This window comes from Protopterus annectens, chromosome 4.part0 (genome assembly GCF_019279795.1).
Source record: "Protopterus annectens isolate FY-2018-M chromosome 4.part0, PAN1.0, whole genome shotgun sequence".
NCBI lineage: Eukaryota > Metazoa > Chordata > Ceratodontiformes > Protopteridae > Protopterus > Protopterus annectens.
Window position 1 is genome coordinate 1154316293 of NC_056733.1, and position 21135 is coordinate 1154337427.

At 40.0% G+C, this 21135-nt stretch overlaps 1 protein-coding gene across 1 annotated transcript in view; it reads right to left on the reverse strand.

Moving 5' to 3' along the window:
• CPSF1 (cleavage and polyadenylation specific factor 1) overlaps nucleotides 1–17982 on the reverse strand; it is a 2236766-nt gene extending 2218784 nt beyond the window's left edge. Inside the window, exons 1-2 of the mRNA XM_044069873.1 lie at nucleotides 17897–17982; nucleotides 13939–14111 (exon numbers count right to left, since the gene is read on the reverse strand). Of these exons, the coding sequence (XP_043925808.1) occupies nucleotides 13939–14082 (144 nt within the window). The 5' untranslated portion in view covers nucleotides 14083–14111; nucleotides 17897–17982. The remainder of the gene's footprint in view (nucleotides 1–13938; nucleotides 14112–17896) is intronic.
• Between the last annotated feature and the right edge of the window lie 3153 nt (nucleotides 17983–21135).

Here is a 21135-nt window from a genome sequence, read left to right on the forward strand (position 1 = left end):
GTTAAAAAACAGGAAGAAACAGGAAAGAAGGATACACCCTTAAACTTCTGAGTGATGAATTTAATGCATCTGGTTACCAAGCCTGATGTGGCCATTTCAAATAATGATTCTGTGGATGGCTTCAGCAGGATTGGCAGAGGTAAGAATGAAGAAACAACGTCAAACATTAACAACTTTGCCAATACATCCTTTAGACACAGTGGGGATTCTTGCTCTTAGCACTTTTCCATATTTATTTATTCATGTACAGAAGCTCAAAAAAGATAGCCACATTTGCAATATGCAGGTAATATTCTTGTAGTTTCGTGTAACATACATACCATAGCAAAATAACCACAGGATGAACTCCATATGAAAGGGTGAAAAAAACAGAACAGCAAAACATAATCTTCCTTCTACACAACAAAATGTCAGACTACTGTGTGACCACTGTCCCCCAATGCAGGCAAGAATAACCTGCTTTTATCAACCATAAGTAGTAACGCACCAGTTGTGTAAATAAACCTACAATAACAGTAGATGTTTAAGTGATTACTGCTGCAATGGTCTAATCTACATGAGCTGTATTCTGTAGAAGACACAGCAGCTAGCCAACTTCCAAAGCATTCAGGGCACCTTCCATGCTTAGAACTTTCATATCAACAAACAGAGAGGCTAAAGTCCTGAGAAGACATCAATAGAACTATAACAATAAAAAGCCCACATTCTGGCATAAAAAGCCTACAAAAACAAGGGAGATAAACGAAGGGAGTGGCTACTATAGCAGTGCTCCTTTTGAACATCTACCATTACAATAAGTTTACTTGCACAATTATATTACAGTCTACATAAGAATCACTGCTACAGTAGTTTAAGCTATACGGATAGATTGACCATAGCTTAAACTGACTCAGGAGGAAGGATGAGGGTCCAGGAGCCCCTGGAGGATGGTTCTAGTAACACCTATCCCTAGGCAAGGAGAAGCAATACAGCTTATAGTGTTTTGTAAAAATGTGTATTGAGAAGCACGTTCTTGCTTTTAGAATTCTTCTAGCATTTAGCCCTAAAAAAAAGCCACAGATGATGCCAAGACCTAGGTAAACCGAGCCTTTACCCTGCATGGAATTATTTTGTTGCAGTGGGTATAACAAAAAGTGATACTATGAGATAGCCTTGTTTGTTCTGACACAGGTCATCCTTTTTTCTTGGCTTCACAAGAAATGAGCAACTGGTCAGAAGTTTTGAAGATTTGATCTGTTAAGGTAGCATCTAAATTGTCTATGTAAATACAAGGCATGGAGTATCCTTTCTCGGGTTCTGGAAAGACGACATGCAGATGGATAGCTTGGCTTAAAAGTAAACTTGGATACTACCAAGACATAAATGATGAATTAGTTCTTAAGATAACTCTTTTTGTAAAATGAGATACAGCTGACCCACCATGACATTTTGCCACTCAAGATACTCTTCTTGCAAAAGTCAGACCACTTAGACTGTTTTCTATGGAACCTCAAATTAACCTGATGAGCTGGTACAAACAGAGCAAAAGTTAGTTTTATCTCACACAAAGTTAAGATTCCAAGGAGAAGCCTCTTGCTCCCTACAAGGCTTCTTAAGCAACACATCTTTCAAAAACAGAGAGGACGTATGTATGACTCCCAAATACACAACAAAGTTTAGAAGATTTAGAATTCTTGTTTGGAAGTGTTTACATAAGTATTCTTATATACAAAGAATTTTTCCTCAGGCAGATGCCAAATGTTGGAGCTGTGATGGGGAGAAAGTAGTAACTGGGTTCATAGGTAAGTACTAGGCTATCGGCCCTGGGGCCTATACAAGCCCAGCCAAAAAGGTACACTGGCTTTTGCCACTCAAGAAAATTATTTTCCTGTGCCACTGTCGAGCAGAGCCACAGAGGTGATCCCCGGGGTGAATTTCCTATTTCCCATCCAATCATCAAAATTTTTCTTGAAGAGTGCTAATGAGGAGCTTTGTTTGATATAGATAGGCAGTTTATTCCAGAGTATGGGAAGTCTCTGGGACAGGAATCTATCCCTCCGGCATGTTCTGTTTACTATGGTGACAAGGTTTAGGTCCCTAAAGTGTGTAGCTCAAATGGATTGGGATTTCTTTAAGTGGAGCATGTCCAACAGCTCTGGATTTGACATAGCTTTGTATGTTAGGCAGAGATCACCTCTGAGTAGGCGATATGCGACGGAGTAAAGCTGGAGTTTTTTTGAGACGGTCAGCGTAGGGCATCTGTTTGAGGCCGGTAATCCTCTTTGTGAGGTATTTCTGCGGCCTTTCCAGTTGTTGAGATGTCTTGTGAGGTACATACCAAAAAGGGCATTGTACTCTATAATGGGTCTAATGAGTGATGAAGGGGAACAATGACCTCTTTTTTTCTGGATGAGGTGTGCCACGTAGAAGGATTTCCTGACTACTGTGGCGATGTGATTATCAAAGGAGAGACTACTGTCCACCTGTATCCCAAGGTCTTTTATCACACTTTCGGTGTTAAGTATACTACCGCCTATGTTGTAGTTCATGGGTACAGAGTTTTTACCAAAGGGGATGACAATGCACTTTTTGGCATTGAGCTTGAAGCCATGGCTTTGACACCAGGCATCTGTCTCAGTGAGGCCCTTTTGTAGGATGTCCACATCATTAGGAGTTTCAATTATGGCTCCTAGTTTGCAGTCATCTGCAAACTTCGTTAGCCAAACATCTTCTGTGTCAGCCTGTACTTCAGAGAAGTAGATACCAAACAGGAGAGGACCCAGAGCTGTACCCTGTGGTACTCCACTTGTCACTGGTCTGAAGTCGGATTTGAAGTCTGCTACTTTCACAGTGTGGGTTCTGTCAGTGAGCCAGTTGGCAACCCATCTTGTGACATAGGGATTTATACCTAGTTTAGTGAATTTATCTATAATTCCAGAGTGGGGGATGGTGTCAAAAGCCTTGGCAAGATCTAGATAGGCTGTGTGAACCACCTTACCCTTGTCTATGGCTTTGGTGACTGCTTCAAAGAAGTCTATCAGGTTTAGGAGACATGATCTGCCTTTTACAAACACAAACTGGGTGGGATCCAGAGTTTGGAGATTACCAATGTCTTTGTTTATAAGTTCCATGATGATACTTTCCATGGCCTTGCAGACCAGGCTCGTCAGGCTAATGGAGCGGTAGTTCCCGAGGTCTGTGGTGGCTCCCCCCTTGTGGAGTGGGATAACCGTTGCTGTGCGCCATTCAGCAGGCACAAAGCCTGAGGTGAGGCTATGATTGAACATGGTACATAGGTGGGGTGCCAGTTCGTTCTGTAGTTCTTGTAGAACGTAGCCTGGGATGTTGTCTGGTCCCATGGATGCTGTGTTCTTGGCTTTGGAGAGTGTGGTTATAACTGTGCAGCCATGATTACAGGAACTTTGCATTCTTCCGGTATAGAGATGGGCTCTTTAGGGGGTGAGAGGGGGGTAAAGTTAGCACTGAACCTATCTGCCAGGATGTTGACAATATCAGTTGGGTCTGTATATTTAGCGCCATTGTGCTGTAACTCAGAGCAGATTTGAGTGTTGCCATTCAGATTCTTGACATAGCTATAGAACGCTTTGTGGTTGTCTTTAGAATCAGCGGCAATTTTGTTTTCGTAACTAGCTTTGGAGGATTAAATCAAGGATCGCAGCTTCTAGCTTCTTACTGAGGCTGACCAGGGAGCTCCTCCACTCGTGGGATTTTACTCTCTTTTGCAACAGTTTCTTCCTTCTGTTGTACAGTTTGTTTATGGGAGGGGACCACCAGATTGGCTTCCTTTTTTGGAGGATAGCGTCTTGGTTCTGTTTGGGATAGCACGATCCATGCACTCATGTAATTGCTTATAAAGTGCAATTGTGTAGGATTCAGTAGGCGTAACTGTATTGTCCCATCTGCATGGGTGTCATGAAGTTCACCACTTCTGTCTTAAGAAGCATGAAGTTGGCTTTGGAGAAATTTTTTATTATGGTTTCTTTAATGGGGGGTGGAGGCAGGATGTGGATATCAAGGGTAATTAGCTTATGGTCGGATCAGACCAGACCAATGAGGCATTGACTTCAGGTGTGGAACACTGGTCACTCATATTGGCAATGACTAGATCTAGGATATTGTTGCCCCTGGTGGGGGTGTGGATAAGTTGATCCAGGGCATTGGAGTTTATGAATTCCAGAAAGCGTTGAGCGAAGGAGTTGGTACATGGGTAGTTTTCCCAGTTAATGGTGGGGTAGTTGAAATCGCCCATTATTAGGGTGTTTGGTTGAACCCTAATATTTTCCAGTACATCAAGAAAAGAGGAGTGGGAATGCTGGGGCATGGTGTGTGATCTGTAGCAAGCTACAATTTGGATTGCAGTTTTGCCCAGAGTTAGTTGCACTTGGATAACCTCGGCTGCATTATGCTGAGCAACTAGTCTGGAGGTGTGAATATCCTTAATGAATAGGTTCATAGTTTAGTACTAGGCTAACTACCCTTGTGGGCCATTTTAAGCCTAGCCAATTACCCCAAGTGAGAATCAAACCCTGCACCTTGTGTCTGTAAGGTAAACACCTTAACCATTGTGCCAACCTATGGATACACCTCCGCCTTTGGTGTTCCGGTCCAGGTTACATGGTCGAAAAGCATGGTACGAGTTATGTTTTGGGAGTGTAATGAGTTGGCAGACTTCAAACATTCCCTACATAGTACTCTTGTCAAACACTGGATGACCAAATGGATGAAACTAAACAAAATGATTTGTTGAGCTAGGATACAGGGTCTGATTTGCCTAGACATAGTAAGGCCTTGTTAAGTTCAACTACAGTGGCTGCCAAAAAAGTAATTAGTAGAAAATGGAAATAGAAGTCTAAACCAACTGAATCTGAAATACTGAATACTGCAACAAAGATAAAAAAAACTGGGAGTGTGATCTTTAAATAAAAGGGTAGAAGCAAATTACATGGAAGAAAATGGAAACTGTGGGAGCAATACACACAGAATAATGTTTTGGAGGAGGAGTGAAGTTTAAGAGGAATGCAGGAATTGATCAATTTATCTAATGATGAACAAAGGATAAATATACAAAAGAATACATGTGATGTAAAATATTTGCAATTATGAATACATATATGTTTGCCTATGTCTTAACTGATCGTTCAATAAAAAGATTATATATAAATATGTACATACATTATCCCACACTTGATATTTCTTATTATGATATTAACTTTTCCTTTGTCTCAGTACTTCCCTCTCTTGATTTTTAAAGAATTAGTTTTATTACTTTTTAAATTGTTTCTCAAATTTACATATATATTGTTTACATCAACGCCAACTGATTTTTTTTTAATTATGAAGAACAGTCATACTTGACAACTTAGGCATCTCAAAATCAAACAAAAGTGAAAAGCAACACTGCCAACAACACTTTTTCATTGAATAAGAAAACATATGAAACAGGGTGAATGCCCAAACCAAACAGCAATAAAGAAATAAAATGTAATAAAACAGATGAGGGCGAAACACAGCACGCAGATAAAAGAACCAAATGGCATCAATCCAAAAACAAGATATCAAAAGTCCAGTCCCATGAACAATAGACGAATCCAGTGGAGGTAAAAAGCTGTAGTTTATTCCAAACAGGTACCAGAGTTAGCGCTTTCACCTTTCGGCTTCTTCAGACTCAATAAAAGGTACAAAATTGCTAGATCTTAAATACCATTCAAGGCGGGAAACATTAATTAATTAAAGCACGTTCACAAGCAATATTGCATATTCAGTTTGAATGTTTTGGGATGCTATTTCACATTTTTTATATATTTTTTTATATATTATATATTTTTATATATTTTATATATGTGTGTGTGTACATATATATGCTGCTTATTTGAACCATGCACATGTTTATGATGTATTAGTTATAGGGCGTTTTCTTTCTTTCTTTTTTGAATGTATTTCTTTAAATGGTATATTGCTTTGGTTTGGTTCTTTTATCTGCGAGCTGTGTTTCGCCCTCATCTTTTTTAACACTTTTTCATTACAGAAAATCAAGCCTACAGGTGCTATCACAGCAAACAATTAGTAATAATTTCACTACCAACGTGCAAACTTAGTGGCACTTCAAAATCATAATTAAACTGGGCACCATAGAATCAGACCGAGAAATTGTTTGCTGGGGAGGAGGTAATCAGTCAGTGCCTGACAGAGCAGCTTACTTTTCCCCCTTGCTTTACAGCAAATTTTAGATCTTTATTCAGGTTCTGACTAGAGGGGTGCGGATCCCTTGCTATGTGTTGCTGTGTATTGCACATTTCAACACACAACAGTTTGTTGCAAACATCGCCATCTGTGGTGTGTGACAATTACTAGAATGTCTGAAAATCTGCTATGTGTTCATAATTACCTTGGCTTGAACAATTTTTAATTGATACAACAAAATGGAAATCTGCAGAAAATGTGCACGGCAGAGCAACATACAGCTTTCTGCTTTGCAGCAACTTTTAGATATTTACTCAAGTTCTGATGGGGAGTGCAACCCCACTCCCTTTTTTATGTTTGTACGTGTTGCACATTCTCTCCATTAGGGATGTGTGGCAATTAACAAATGGTGCCGACCAATTTGTTGTGTTCAGAGCATGAACTACAAAAAAATGGAGATATGTTGAAAGTGTATTCACCATTATGAGCTATGCAACATTAATTTTAATGCTCTCTTTTTCATTTCTCTGACTTTAAATATGCTCACCACTGAAGTGTTAATCCATATAACTTGCTGTAAATAAAACAAAACTAATAAACATTTTTCTAGGGGAACACCCTAAGGGCAAACACTGTTTTTGTTAGTTAAATGCCATAAAGAAATTCCTGGCAACTCTCTGCTCACGTGCTTGATTTTCTGTAATGAAAATAGTAATTAAAGGTAAAGTCCACTCTCTCCTTCAGTTTAACTCAACCCTTAGGTTGCTTTTCTCCCTACAATACAGTTCCAGTGTTGTTTAGGTTCCAGAAACTTGTTTGTACGTCAAACAGTCATCTCTTTGCTAGAAGCATAGGAAGGAGAAAAGCACATTTTTTAAGCTTACTGTCTCAAATATTTTGGCAGAGGAATTTGCCTCTGCCTGCAAGATGCATTCCCTGTGTCTGCGCTATGTAGTTCTGTCAGGTACTGCTCACAAATCTTGCATAAGCAATTAGTCCTACTAAAGTCAGCAGTAGCTACTACATAAAAAAAAAAAAAAAAAAAAAAAAGAAGAAGACCGTGTTGTGAAACTGTTTTCCACTGCCTTTATAGCAGAGAGGAAGAGAAACAGTATCAGTGCACCTAAATGATAGGGTTATCAGAACTCTTTCAGCAGAGTTGCACGGGTTTGGGCAGTTATGTCCTAGAGGCATGAAAAAAAGCAAATGTCGATATTTTACAAGAAAAATATTGTCCGACTTTTGTCTAAATGACACAGAAAGCTGTGATGCTAGATTTAACTAAGATTAATCTTATATAAAACAGTATAATTGATTAACATTACACATTACTGAATTTTTATTTTGATAAGCTGAAAATATTTTTTTCATTTAATGGCGGGCATGATTTTTTTTCTGTGCAATCTCAACTTTCAGTAACAATATCCCACTTTGGCATCTAAAAAGATGGCAACCCTAACCTTCTTCTTCTTTCGGCTTTTCCCGGTTAGGGGTCGCCACAGCAGATCACAGTCTGCTCATGACTGGCAGTGGAGTTTTACAGTGTCGAGTTAACAGCCCGGCGCCCAACCTTCCACAGAAGGCACACACATGCACGCACTCACACCTAGGGCCAATTTAGTGTGTCCAATCCACCTACAGCATGTCTCTGGGATGTGGGAGGAAACCAGAGTACCCGGAGGAAACCCACGCGACCACAGGAAGGACATGCAGACTCCACACAGAAGGCACCCCAGCCGAGGATCGAACCGGAGAACCTCTTGCTGTGAGGTGGCAACGCTAACCGCTGCACCACCGTGGCTGCCCATGGCAACCCTAATAGTAGGCCATATATTTTGTATAGCAATTCACTTATAGGTAGTATTTTTTATAACTGAAAAAATAAATTGCACTCAATACATTGTTTTACACTTTTTGTCTGCCTGATGGAGGTTTTTGGTTTTATTAATGGGAACAGTGTTATAGAAAATAGTGCTAGTCTTACACAAAGGAATATTGATTTGTCATAGTTTTGATGAAGTGTTACTATGATGCAGCATAACAAATCAAGAGGTAGCAATGCAACAGAGGTGGGAAAATATAATGTATGGGGCATTTGTGCCTCATTTTAAAAATCCACAATCACAAATTCAAGAACAGATAGGTGTATTTTTTTACTGTGCTTGTAAAATACTTTTGAGCAAAAACAGCAAGCACATTTCTCCAGCATTCAGGATAACAAAATCTTTCTACTGTTATGGACACTGGTCTGGTGAGTATAAGAAACAGTTCTTTGAAGTGTCGATTAACAACTCTTGTATTACAGAGCTAACTGGCTTTAACACCTCAGGAAGTGTGTGAGGAAGGGTCCATCAGTGCTTAGAGCCCAAGACTACAAAATTATATTCTTTACAAAAGCCTGTAATTTAGGTGCTTTCTTTGGCAGCAGTTGTAAAATTAGTCCAAACTGTTTATAACAGGCTCTGAGAAAACTGTATTTGATGGTCATTCAAGAATAAAATCAAGTACACATGCTACAGAAGGTGTATGATGCCTGTGACTCACACTGCTACCTTTCTATCTCAGTGGATTAAGAAGACAACACAACTTTCGTATATCTAGCATGACTCATATGAGGGGAATGTGAAAAGGATTCTGGGAAAGGGAAAAGAAAGCACTAAAACAATATCACGTTAAAGTGTCAGGTCCCATGTTAGCCATTTAGTACAAAAACTTCATCATTAAAATTTTATAAGAAGCACCTGAGTTATTTTAATACACTAAACTAGCTCAGAAAACAAATATACAATAAAAAAAACACATTTTAAATTCCTTTAATAGGATCACAAGATCATAGGAGAGGACTAGGCTATCGACCTGGAGGTCATTACAAGCCTGGCCATTTCATCCCAATGTCATACCATAGAAACGCTAGTCGATATCCAAGATTGCCTTTAGTAATAACTGCCTGTGTCCAGGAGGGTTGTGGGCGCTATCCCCAGTAAGAATTTACGGTGCTCCATCCACTTGTTCAAGTAGCTCTTGAACAGTGTCATGGAGGTGCTCTATTTCATGTGAATAGGTAGCCTATTCCAAAGGTGCAGCAGTCACTGGGGAATGAATCTGTCCCTCCAACATGCCCTATTTAAGTCGCAGACCATATTTAAGCCCCTGGAAGGGGTAGTCCTAGTCCCGTTTGATTTACGGATATGCAGCAAGTTCATTAGGTTTGGGTCTGAGACTGCTCTGTAAGCCAGGTATAAGTCTCCCCTAAGAAGCCTATATGATACAAAGTATAGCGACAGGAACTTTAGCTGGTGTGTGTAAGGCATGTGCTGCAGTCCACTTTTCTGTGTTAGAAACCTCTCAGGTCTCTCCAATTGCTGCAGGTGCTTTGTATGGTACATGCTTAACGGCAAGTTATACTCAATTATAGGCAGGATTATTACCAAGTATAGAGGGCTTATAACATCCTTTGCTATTGAGGTGATACCTTTACTAATCAAGTGTGCTGAGTAGAAAGCCTTCTTTACTACAGCAGACACACGGTGGTCAAATTTAAGGTCACCGTCATCTTGTGATCCCAGGTCCCTTACCACTCCGTGGGTACTTGGGGTATTGTTGTTGATTTGATAGTGTGAAGGGATATTGTTTGTGCTGAAGGGAACGATGATGCATTTCTTTACATTCAGTTTGAGACCGTGACCAAGACACCAGTTATTGGTCTGTGCAAGACCCTCCTGCAGTATACTGACATCATTTGGGGATTCAATAACTGCACCCAGTTTGCAGCAAACTTCAGCCACAACCCCTTAGTTTTGACCTGAACCTCTGAGAAGTATATACCAAACTGTAGGGGGCCCTAGCACGTGAACCCTGTCTGTTGCTAGGCCACCTTTGTGGAGGAGAATAACTGCTGCTGTTCTCCATTCCACAAGAACAAAGCCTATGGTTAAGACTGTGATTGAAAAGGGTACGTAATGGTGATGCTGGTTCATGTTTTAGCCTGTTTAGAAGACAGCCTTGGATGCAGTCTGGTCCCAAAGAGGCTACTTTTTTTTTTTTTGCTTTGGACAAGGCTTTGATGACCTGCTCTTCAGTATGTAGGGTAGGGGGGATGTTTGGAAGAAAGACTGTGATAGGTCTGAAGAGGATAAGGGAGTGAAATTCTGCTAGCAGGTTTGCTACCTCTGTGGTGATCAGTGTTTGTGACAGTCACTAGCTTGGCACATGCTTGGATCCTTCATTTTAGGCTATGTACGTAGCTGTAAAAGGCCTTATGGTTATCCTTGGCTGTGCTTGCTAAATTTTTTGTTAAAGAAGCCCTCAGACGATTTGACAAGTTGTCTTATTTGCCTATTGAGGTTAAGGAGGGTGCTTTTCCATTGTTGGGGCCTTGCCTCTGTTTTCTGGGACAGCAACTTTTTGCATTTATTGTAAAGTTTGTTGACAATGGATGTCCACCATGGCAGCTTGTTTTTACTAGGGGCTCCGGCTTTGATTCTTTCTGGTACCACCGAGTCTATACACCTATGCAAGTGATGGTACACAGCTTTAGTGTAAGCTTCAGTATAGTTACCACTCCCAGCTGTGGGTTGGGCTTGGAATGCATTTACACCTTCACCTAGGAAGGTATAATTTGCCTTGGTGAAGTTTTTTAGTCTGATTTTGCCCTTTGTGAGTTCAGGTGTTAGTGGCAGCTTGAAGGTAACTAATTTGTGATCAGATTTAACTAAATGAGGGTCCGACAGTTGTGGCAGTGCATCTGTTTGACATGTTAGTGAGGACCAGATTTAGTATGTTTGTTCCTCTTGCCAGGGTATGAACAATTTGTTCCACAGCATTTGAATCAACAAAGTCAAAGAACTTTGGAGCTAACAAATTAGGGCTCGTGCAGGTTTCCTAATTGATGGTGGAATAATTGAAATCCCCCATGACCAGAGTGTTCAGTAATATTTGGATTGTCTCCATTTTGGCCAAGTAGGCTTTGTGCATGCCATAACCCATGGAGGGTGAACTATAACTGGCTATGACTTGAATGGGGGGGGGGTTAACCTGAACTTGGAGTAACTCCATGGAGTTGTCCAGAAAAACCTAGATAGGAGGTGAATTTATCTCTAACATAGATAGAAAGACTGCCTCCATTTGATTATCACATGTTCATTCTGCATCTGAAGGTGTGGAAGGCACTGTAGCCTTGGGGTACTCTCTAAGGCCTTGAACCAAGTTTTTGTGACTCCACAGACATCTACATCTTCCAGTTACAGAAGTGCTTCCAGGGTGTGCAGTTTTTGGTTTAAGCTCTTAACAAAATAAGGGTCATGTTGCTAATGCTATGACTGGCAAATTTTACATCTGTAGGTTTGTTTTCAAGACCTTGACTAAAAAAATATGGGGGAGGCAAAACCTTTTGCCAGCGGCCAAAAGCCTACAGGTGCCAGGTGCAAACCATCTCTGCAAAGCAGTGAGGTTTGTCAACCATGGCTTCCCAGGCTGACAGGAAGTGGATCCCCTTTGTACGACACCAAAAACTAAGCCAATTACAGAAATCAATCATTTTTTGTTTATACTGTGGCATAATTCTAGGTGAGGGTAGTATGCCGCTCAAGGCTAGGGACATACCTGCCTGAACACATACTGAACTCAATCATGTCTCTCTTCATACAGTCTAATGAGGTACATCTCAGTTTGTTTACTCCAAGTGCCTTAGTTTTTTGTTGTTCTTATTACTAAATGTATATTCTTTTTGTACTTAAATTTTTATTAATATGTCTCTTTGTATTGAATTATGTGTGGAGCTTTTCTCCCCGGGCCTCTACTGAAAATGGACATGTATCCAGCTAGACTAGCCCGGTCAACAAATGTAAAATAAAATAAAAATAAATAAATAAATAAATGAACTATGACAAAGTCATAATGGTACTTGTTGCTGACAGACCTGAGTGCATGCATGACATGACAAATCCTGGCACCAGATAGGCAGCTGACCGTGACTTTCTCCTTCTCCATCCTGGTGAGTGAGACATCTGTGTGTCTCACTATTGAGTCTCCAAAGACTAGAAAATTTGTTTTGAGTGTTATGGTTGGTAAGAGAGTGGTGTTACTATGTGTCATGGGTGCTGTGGGAACTGTCTTAGTTGTAGTAGTCTTGTGTTTTGGAGATCTCTGGTATTTCATTATGTTTAAGAGAACCTCCACTTATGTTGCTTTTTGTGTTTTATGCGTACTGTGTGTATGTGTAGTGGCTTTTTGTGTTTTATGCGTACTGTGTGTATGTGTAGTGGCAATATGTGCATGCATAGTGTCTGGTGAGTTGACGACCACTTCTGTGTTACTGTTTAGAGTGCGAGAGAGTATGGATTCAAGATTCTTGGTGTAAATACACCTCTCACACTCTGTACTAGAGTAAGTGAGTTATTTGTAGAGTGTTGGTGTATATGAGGCAATTGCTACACTGTCTCAAGAGACCCAAGTCAACAAGGCTGACAGGAGAAACTCTATCTACGGGAAAAATTGTTGAATTTATTGGTCTGGCTATGGCACACAATTGTGCAGCAGTGATGCACAAACAAGTAGGAACCTGCTCAAATGCAGAGCTTAAATGCCAGAAGCTAAAAACTTAAAAAAAAATCTTTAAAAAGGTTGAAAAGGACAAGTGAAGATGCTTACCCCTAGACCAACCACCTTTCACCAGACAAGTTCCAATCAGAACACTCCTCTCAATAGAGTGCAGAATGGCCCCTTCCAATCCAAGATGGCCTGCAAAACATGCTAAGAACAAAAAGCCAATACAGACACAGACAGATCCAGATGCAACAAACCTGTATCTGGACAATGCTACAGATACTAGCCACCCTAGTTCTGACAGGAAACACTGGAGAAAGTTTAAACACAGCACAAAAATAGCACAGAGACACTAACAAAACACATTTAAAACAGCAGTAAATCATCAAGGAGACTGGGAAGAGCTACTTGAAATGGACTCTGGGAAAGGGAAAAGAAAGCACCAAAACAATATCAAGTTAACATGTCAGGCCCCATGTTATAAAATTTTAATATGTTTTTTCTACAAAATGGCTAAGAAGCACCCGAGTTATTTTAATACATTAAACTAGCTAAGAAAACAAACATACAACAAAACACACACTTAGGATTCTAAGGTGGAGTTTTCCTTCCACTGTGTACTTAGTTTGATTCCCTGATGTAAAATTTCAACAGTAGAGCTGTATTCTATAACTTAGTAATTAACGTTATTTTGTAAATTAAACAACAGTAATTTTTTTGTAGATTGTACAGTCTTAGAAAAGTGACCACTATTTGACAATATCTATGTTAAGTCATTACTATAACAGACTGAGCATACCTTACTAACAGCTGTCCTCAGTTAATAAGATTATGAGCATGTAACTTTACATAAGTGTCAATCAATACATAATTTGCACTGTTGTTACTTACCGCCACCATTTATGGGTACATCTGCACCAAAGTACACTTTGGCCAGGGGTGTTGTAAGTAAATTATGCCTTTTGGAGCATAGCCAATTCACAAAAAAAAAAAATCAACCTATCCACCCAGCACTGATATCATTCCACCACAACTAATGACAATAAAAATAGAAGATAACTAATACAAACATATATTCACAAACATTTTTAATAATCTTTATGTTTTGTCTTCGTCTGCCACCAATGGCTACTCAGTGCTAATCACACAGCTGCCACAACAAGCACAGAAAAAACAAGTCCGACAGGTAATTATCCTGGGTCTACAGAAACTTACCTCTACATTTCTTAGAAGTCTATACACATAGAGTTGAGAAGTACCTGCCACCACCAGGTTGCGTTCTTCGCTGGAAAAGAAGTTACAGTAGATGGAGAATTCTATCCCTGTTGGAGGGTGAGCCTGTCTGTAGACAGCATACATTTTGTGACAAAATCTCTACCTCCTGTGTCCTGCTGAAAGAATACAACGGGTTTAACATATTGCTAGTCTTGCAATAAGTAGCAAGATTAAAATCTGTACATATACTCACAAGGTCATCTCAATCACAACTAATTGTTGTGAAAAATTATCCTTATAATTCATATACAATGTATACAGTCTATAAATAAAAAATAATCTCCATGAGGGTACTGGAGGCACACAAATACCATTTTCCAGCTATCTACAACTTAAACCATTCAATAAAAACACCACAATGTGACAAATCAAATCCCTTCAACTAAATACACATCGAGTACTACACATACCAACTAAAAATTTCCATACAATCATAATTGAAAAAATACAAGCAACTTAGAGGAACTTTTTGTCTTAGATAACTTTAGACATCAAACAAAACACACCCTCCCCAATCATGTTACAAAAATATAGGCAACTTAGAGGACATTCTGCCCTGGATAACCTTAAACATCAAACAAAACACATGTCTTAGGTATGTTAACACTGACCAGACAAAAGTAAAATCCTCACCAATACCAAATACTGAACTACTTAGAATAAACTTCTTTGGACTAACACAACTAACATCCAAACATACTAGAATGGACAAAGTTACTGGGAAGAACAGTAGACAAGAATGGGTATTAACTAGAAACATCTGCTTAATTTTCACTTCTGGCACACTCACAGACTAGGTGACCATTTCCAGGCTTAAATTTGGAAAACAAATATATGTGTGTGTGGATATATATATATGTCAGCAGCATTCAGCTGGATAAAATACAAGAAATCCTCTGCTCCAATGGTGCAATTTAAACCGCTAAACACCTATCCTTAGATGAGGCAATAAACTACTTTATTCAGACATTTTTAAGCAACCTAAACACACAGACCCCCTTTGTAACAAGACAAAGATAATCAACCCCCCTTACAGCACTACGGCCAACTACTACAGAGATTAAGCAAATAATGATAACCAGAGCTAAAGCCTGGAAGAACAATAACAACCACAAACTCCATGTCAAAATTTCAGATACCTTATAAATACTGTAAAAAACAAAACCCTCTGGCACAGATAAAAAGGTAATGCTGGGACACCATTAATATCTTAACAAAACATGGCAAGAAATATCTACCATAACCCCCTTCCATGACTCATACTACAACACAACTTGCAAGATAAACATTCACTTTATGAAACTCTCAATCTCTCTTTTAAGCCAGCAAAACACAGATACTACTGCACAAAACAAATTTCTATCTGTGGTCTCTTTCTACAGATATAATAAAAGTTACTCAAAACACTAAAACCAACCATTTCAGCCCCTCGTTACATTCTTGTGGAATATTTTCTCACAGCTGCCAAAAGCATAGCCTATCCAACAGCAATTCTTATAAACAGACCTATACATGCACAATCCATACCAACAATACGGAAACAGTCCTGTATAACCCCAATCCATACAACAAACAAGATCATAATCTCTCCAATTTCAGACCCACAGCTATGGTATCTCCCATCTTTAAAATCCTTTACAAATACATGAAACAGTCTTAGATCATTTCCTTAAGAAAAAAATAAAAACTTAGTGGCATGCTCAAAGCATAACCGTCACCTTGCTCACAGCACAGGTATTGAGTTTAGAAGGGCATAATTGCACTAAACACCAATTTAAACCAAAATAAACATCCAGCTTCAGTTCTTACATCTACAGAAAATGCATGACACAGTATCCCATAATCTACTAATAACTATACTCATCAAACTAAGCATGAACTACACAATAAACTAGTTTAGGAGCTACTTATGTGACATATCTCTAATCAGTACAATATAAAGACAAACACACATCCTTCCTTTCCATTACCATATGTGTTCTACATGGCTCTATCCTTGTCCACTCCTATTTAACATGTTTATCAAGGGTATGCACAAAATAGTGGGAAAAAGCGACCATTATTAAATACACAGATGATTCAGTATCATTCTGCTTTGCTGACACTGCCACCCAACCCCAAATAAAAATACAACAGGCTTTTAACAAATTTCAAACAATCGTTAATCAAATCACAATTCTGGACACACACAAAAATAAATAAATAAATGTATGATGTTTACCAACAATATAAATACCAAAAACACAATTAATTTTAGTATCACATCTATAAGCACTTTAGGCACAGTTGGGGTGGGGAGCACAGGGCATGTGCTATCCCTGTCAAAGTTTGTGCTCCAATAAAACAAACTAACCCCCGGATAATTTTCAGCCATTTTAGTTCCTTAAACATCACCCCATTAGTTTTGGTTTCTTTTCTTTAAAACAGTTTCCATTTCTTTTGTCGCCCCACCCCCCAGCTGGACAGTTCCCAGATTCTTCTTTTCACTCAACCCCAGCTATGCATCAATGCAGTTGGAGCCTTTCATCGGAACTGAAGGTCCGTACCACGGACCTTTCTGAATCACCCCACACCAGGTCAGTGGTTTCAAAACGAAGTCAATAGCACAGCTCTCAAGGAAACAGGGTCTCATGAAAGAAAAAAAAAATCTAAATCAAAGGTGAAATGGTTTGCTAGACCTATCCAAATCATTTGATAAGTTTCACATCTACACTCAAGGAACTGGGTCTCACAAACTATACGGTCAACTGGTTTAAATCTTAGCCAATGAATACAACGTGTACTCCTGGAAGATGAGACGTCAAATCTTCAGCAAACAACTTTAGGTGTGCCACAAGGTTTAATATTATGGCCATTACTTTTTAATATGTTCATAAACAAAATACATACAGTCTATTTCCCAGCAAATGCAATCCAATATGCAGATGATTCAACACCAAGACACAACTTCTTCAGTCAAACCGCTCCAAGAGGACCCACATCATCCCAATACTGAAACTGAACTACTCTCTCCCTCTTTATGCTACCAGCACACTTTAACAATATCCAGAGAGAGAAGGAATTAGTACAATATATATTTTTAAACAAAGATCAAATCTACTTTTGCCTATATATATATATATATATATAATACACCTAGCCATCTCAGCTACAAACAGTGTACGCAGATATCTCTATGAACTGCAACTTGTAAACATTCTACCTACTGACAATGCTCATTTTCAGCTGGTTATAACTATCCAGATATTGGCAGTATGTATAGGTTCACACTGTATGAGCTAAAGCTGAATTTATACTGCGTTAATATTTCATTCTTTTGTATCAAGCTTTGCAACAACTTTAACTGTAACCATATTATGACAATGTGGAGCTTTTCTTCCCAGGTCTCCGCTGAAAATGGGACATTATCCCAATCTGACTTTCCTGATAAACAAATGTCAAAAATATACAGAACTGAACTCTGACTAGAGTAATCTAAAATATTCCTAAAGCTACAGAAAATTAAACCAATGGTATTTTCATCTCCAACTCCCAGTTAACTACTGTGACTTACAAATATCATCAGCCGATAATACTAAAACTGAACTAGTAGAAAACATAAAACTATTAGATTTCATAACTGACCACAGACTAAAGGAGAACAATGTTCTCACATTCATACCGCGGCAGGGCTAGCTACCCAGCGATGTAAACCTTGGCTCAAGATGATTGTCACTGCTGAAGTGACACCCCAATCCCATGTGCAAAATGGGAAAAAGGGTTGAGATCGGCTGTATGAATACTTTCACACTCTCAATCTCTTTTCCTTTCCATTTCTTTCACACCCATTTTTTCGATCCCGGTCACAACAAATATATATTTTAAAGAAGCACTATTTCCGACTGTTTTCCACACTTACCCGGTGTCTGCAGCGTAGTGTAAGAAGCTTTACTGAATAGACTTCATCTCGCGATTGGAAAACAGCTCCTGTTGTCGCTGTTTTGCTTACGTCACGGCTACTTTTTTTTTTTTTTTTTTTTTTTTTTTTTGGCTCGATTCCCTGCCCAGATGTTGACATCGCTGTTCCCAAATAGAAGTGGAGACGCCCACAACATGATGTCAGCTACTCCTTAGGTTTGCTTACAGGTTACATGGTATAAAGTTTACTGATGGAATGTTCTTATTTTTCAGTCATGCTTTATCATTTTTGCAGGACTTAATAGCGTTCTTTTCCAGTACCTATATTTAACATAAAAAAAAAAAAACAACAGCAGCGTCTGTGCAGGTATTAGTGCCTTGTTTTTAATTTCTCTTTTATTCTATTCCGCTCGCTGTTGCAGCTGTATCATCCATGTGAGTAGGGCAAACGCGTTTGTGTGCTACTGAGCCCTACACAAATGCACTCTATAAGCACTTACACGAATGCATGGATCGTGCGGTGCTATCCCAATCCCAAGCAGAACCAAGACGCTATCCTCCAAAAAAAGGAAGCCAATTTGGTGTTCCCCTGCCATTAACAAACTGTACAACAGAAGGAAGAAACTGTTGCAAAAGAGAGTAAAATCCCATGAGTGGAGGAGCTGCCTGGTCAGCCTCAGTAAGAAGCTGAGATACCTTATAAGATCCTCTAAAGCTAGCTACAAAAACAAAATTGACACTAAATCCAAGGACAACCACAAACCATTCTATTGCTATGTCAAGAATCTAGATGGCAACACCCAAACCTGCTCTGAGTTACAGCACAAAGGCACGGAAACTACAGAACCAAATGATATTGCCAACATCCTGGCATATAAGTTCAGTGCTAACTTTACCCCCCTCTCACCCCATAAAGGGACCATATCTATACAGGAAGAATGCAGAGTCCCTGTAATCACAACTACGCAGGTAAAAGCTGCACTCTCTAAAGCCAAAAACACAGCATCCATGGGACCGGACAACAACTCGGGCTGCATTTTACACGAACTTCAGAACGAACTGGCTCCCCACTTAAGCACCATGTTCAATAATAGCCTCACATCAGGCTTTGTGCCCACTGAATGGCGCACAGCAACAGTTATCCCACTCCACAAAGGGGGATCCACCACTGATCCCAGGAACTATAGACCTATTAGCCTGACGAGCCTGGTCTGCAAGGCCATGGGACGTATCATCATGGAACTCATAAACAAAGACATTGATAACTTCCAAACTCTGGATCCCACCCAGTTCGGGTTTGTGAAAGGCAGATCATGCCTCCTGAACTTGATCGACTTCTTTGAGGCAGTCACCAAAGCCGTGGATGAGGGTAAGGTGGTGCACACAGCCTATCTTGACCTCGCCAAGGCTTTTGACACTATCCCCCATTCTGGAATTATAGCTAAACTAGGTATAAATCCATACGTCACAAGATGGGTTGCCAAATGGCTCACTGACAGAACCCACACTGTAAAAGTTGCGGACTCCAAATCTGACCTCAAAGCAGTGACAAGTGGAGTACCACAGGGTTCCGTCCTGGGACCTCCCCTGTTTGGTATCTACTTCTCTGAAGCACAGGCTGACACAGAAGGCTTCTGGCTAACGAAGTTCGCAGATGACTGCAAACTAGGAGCCATAGTCAAGTCCCCAAATGATGTTGACATCCTACAGAAGGGCCTCACTGAGACAGATGCCAGGTGTCAGAGCCATGGCCTCAAGCTCAATGCCAAAAAGTGCAGTGTCATCCCCATTGGTAAAAACTCTGTACCCATGAACTACCACATAAGCAGCACTCTACCTAACACCGAATGCGTGATAAGAGACCTTGGGACCCAGGTGGACAGTAGTCTCTCCTTTGATAGTCACATCGCCACAGTAGTCAGGATGTACTTGTACGTGGCACACCTCATCATAAAAGGGTTCTCATCCTGGAAAAAAAGAGGTCATTGTTCCCCTCTACTCATCACTTATTAGACCCATTACAGAGTACAATGCCCCTTTTGGAATGTACCTCACAAGACATCTGCAGCAGCTGGAAAGGCCACAGAAGTACCTCACAAAGAGGATTACTGGCCTCAAACAAATGCCCTACACTGACCGCCTTAAAAAACTCTAGCTTTACTCCATAGCATATAGCCTTCTCCGAGGTGATCTCTGCCTAACATATAAAGCTATGTGAAACCCGGAGCTGTTGGACATGCTACACCTAAAGAAATCCCAATCCCTCCAAGCTACACACTCTAGGGACCTAAACCTTGTCACCACAATAATCAGGAAAAGCTGGAGGGATAAATTCCTGTCCCAGAGACTTTCTATACTCTGGAACAAGCTACCCATCTGTGTCAAGCAAAGTTCTTCATTAGCACTCTTCAAGAAAAATCTTGATGAGTGGATGGGAAATAGGAAATACACCCCGAGGATCACTTCTGTGTCTCTGCTGGACAGTGGCACAGGAAAATAACTTTCTTGGGTGGCGTAAGCTATGGAACCTTGCTGGCTAGGCTTACGTAGGCCCTTGGGCCAATAGCCTGGTACCTACCTATGAACCTATGAAGAGTGTCGTTGGATGAAAGGATGATGCTTTCATTTGAGATCTTGTGCATACATTGGAAAACTGCTTGAAGGGGAGTTGGGGGAAATTTTTCATTTTGGTGTCAGTTGAGGAGTTGTGTATGCATGGGTGAACTTTCAGAGGAGTCATTGGTGAAATGTTTCATTTTGTATCATTTCACTTCTTGTTCATACATGGAAAAACAACTAGGAGGGTCATTGGGAGAAGTGTTAATTTTTATGTTATTTGAATGGTTGTGTTTTCATGGAACAACTACTGGAAGGTCCATGGTGGAAAGTTTTCATTCTGGTGTAAGTGGAATGCTTTTGCACACATGGACAAACTAATGAGTGGGTCATTGTGGACAGTTTGTATCTCTCAAGTGTACCTCATTACAAGGAACGTACCTCATTTAGGTTCATACTAGGCTATCTGCCCTGGGGCAATTATAAGCCTAGCCCGATTCTGTATGGCTTACTCCACCCCTTGATTTGAGTATACTGTGCCCTTTTTAAGGTATAGTTTACTGTGCCTCTGTCTAATAGTGACACGGGAGTAATCCCTGGGACAAACCTACGATCTCCCATCCACTTATCGAGATTCTTCTTGAAGAGATTCAGTGAGGTGCTCTGCCTCACATGAACTGGAAT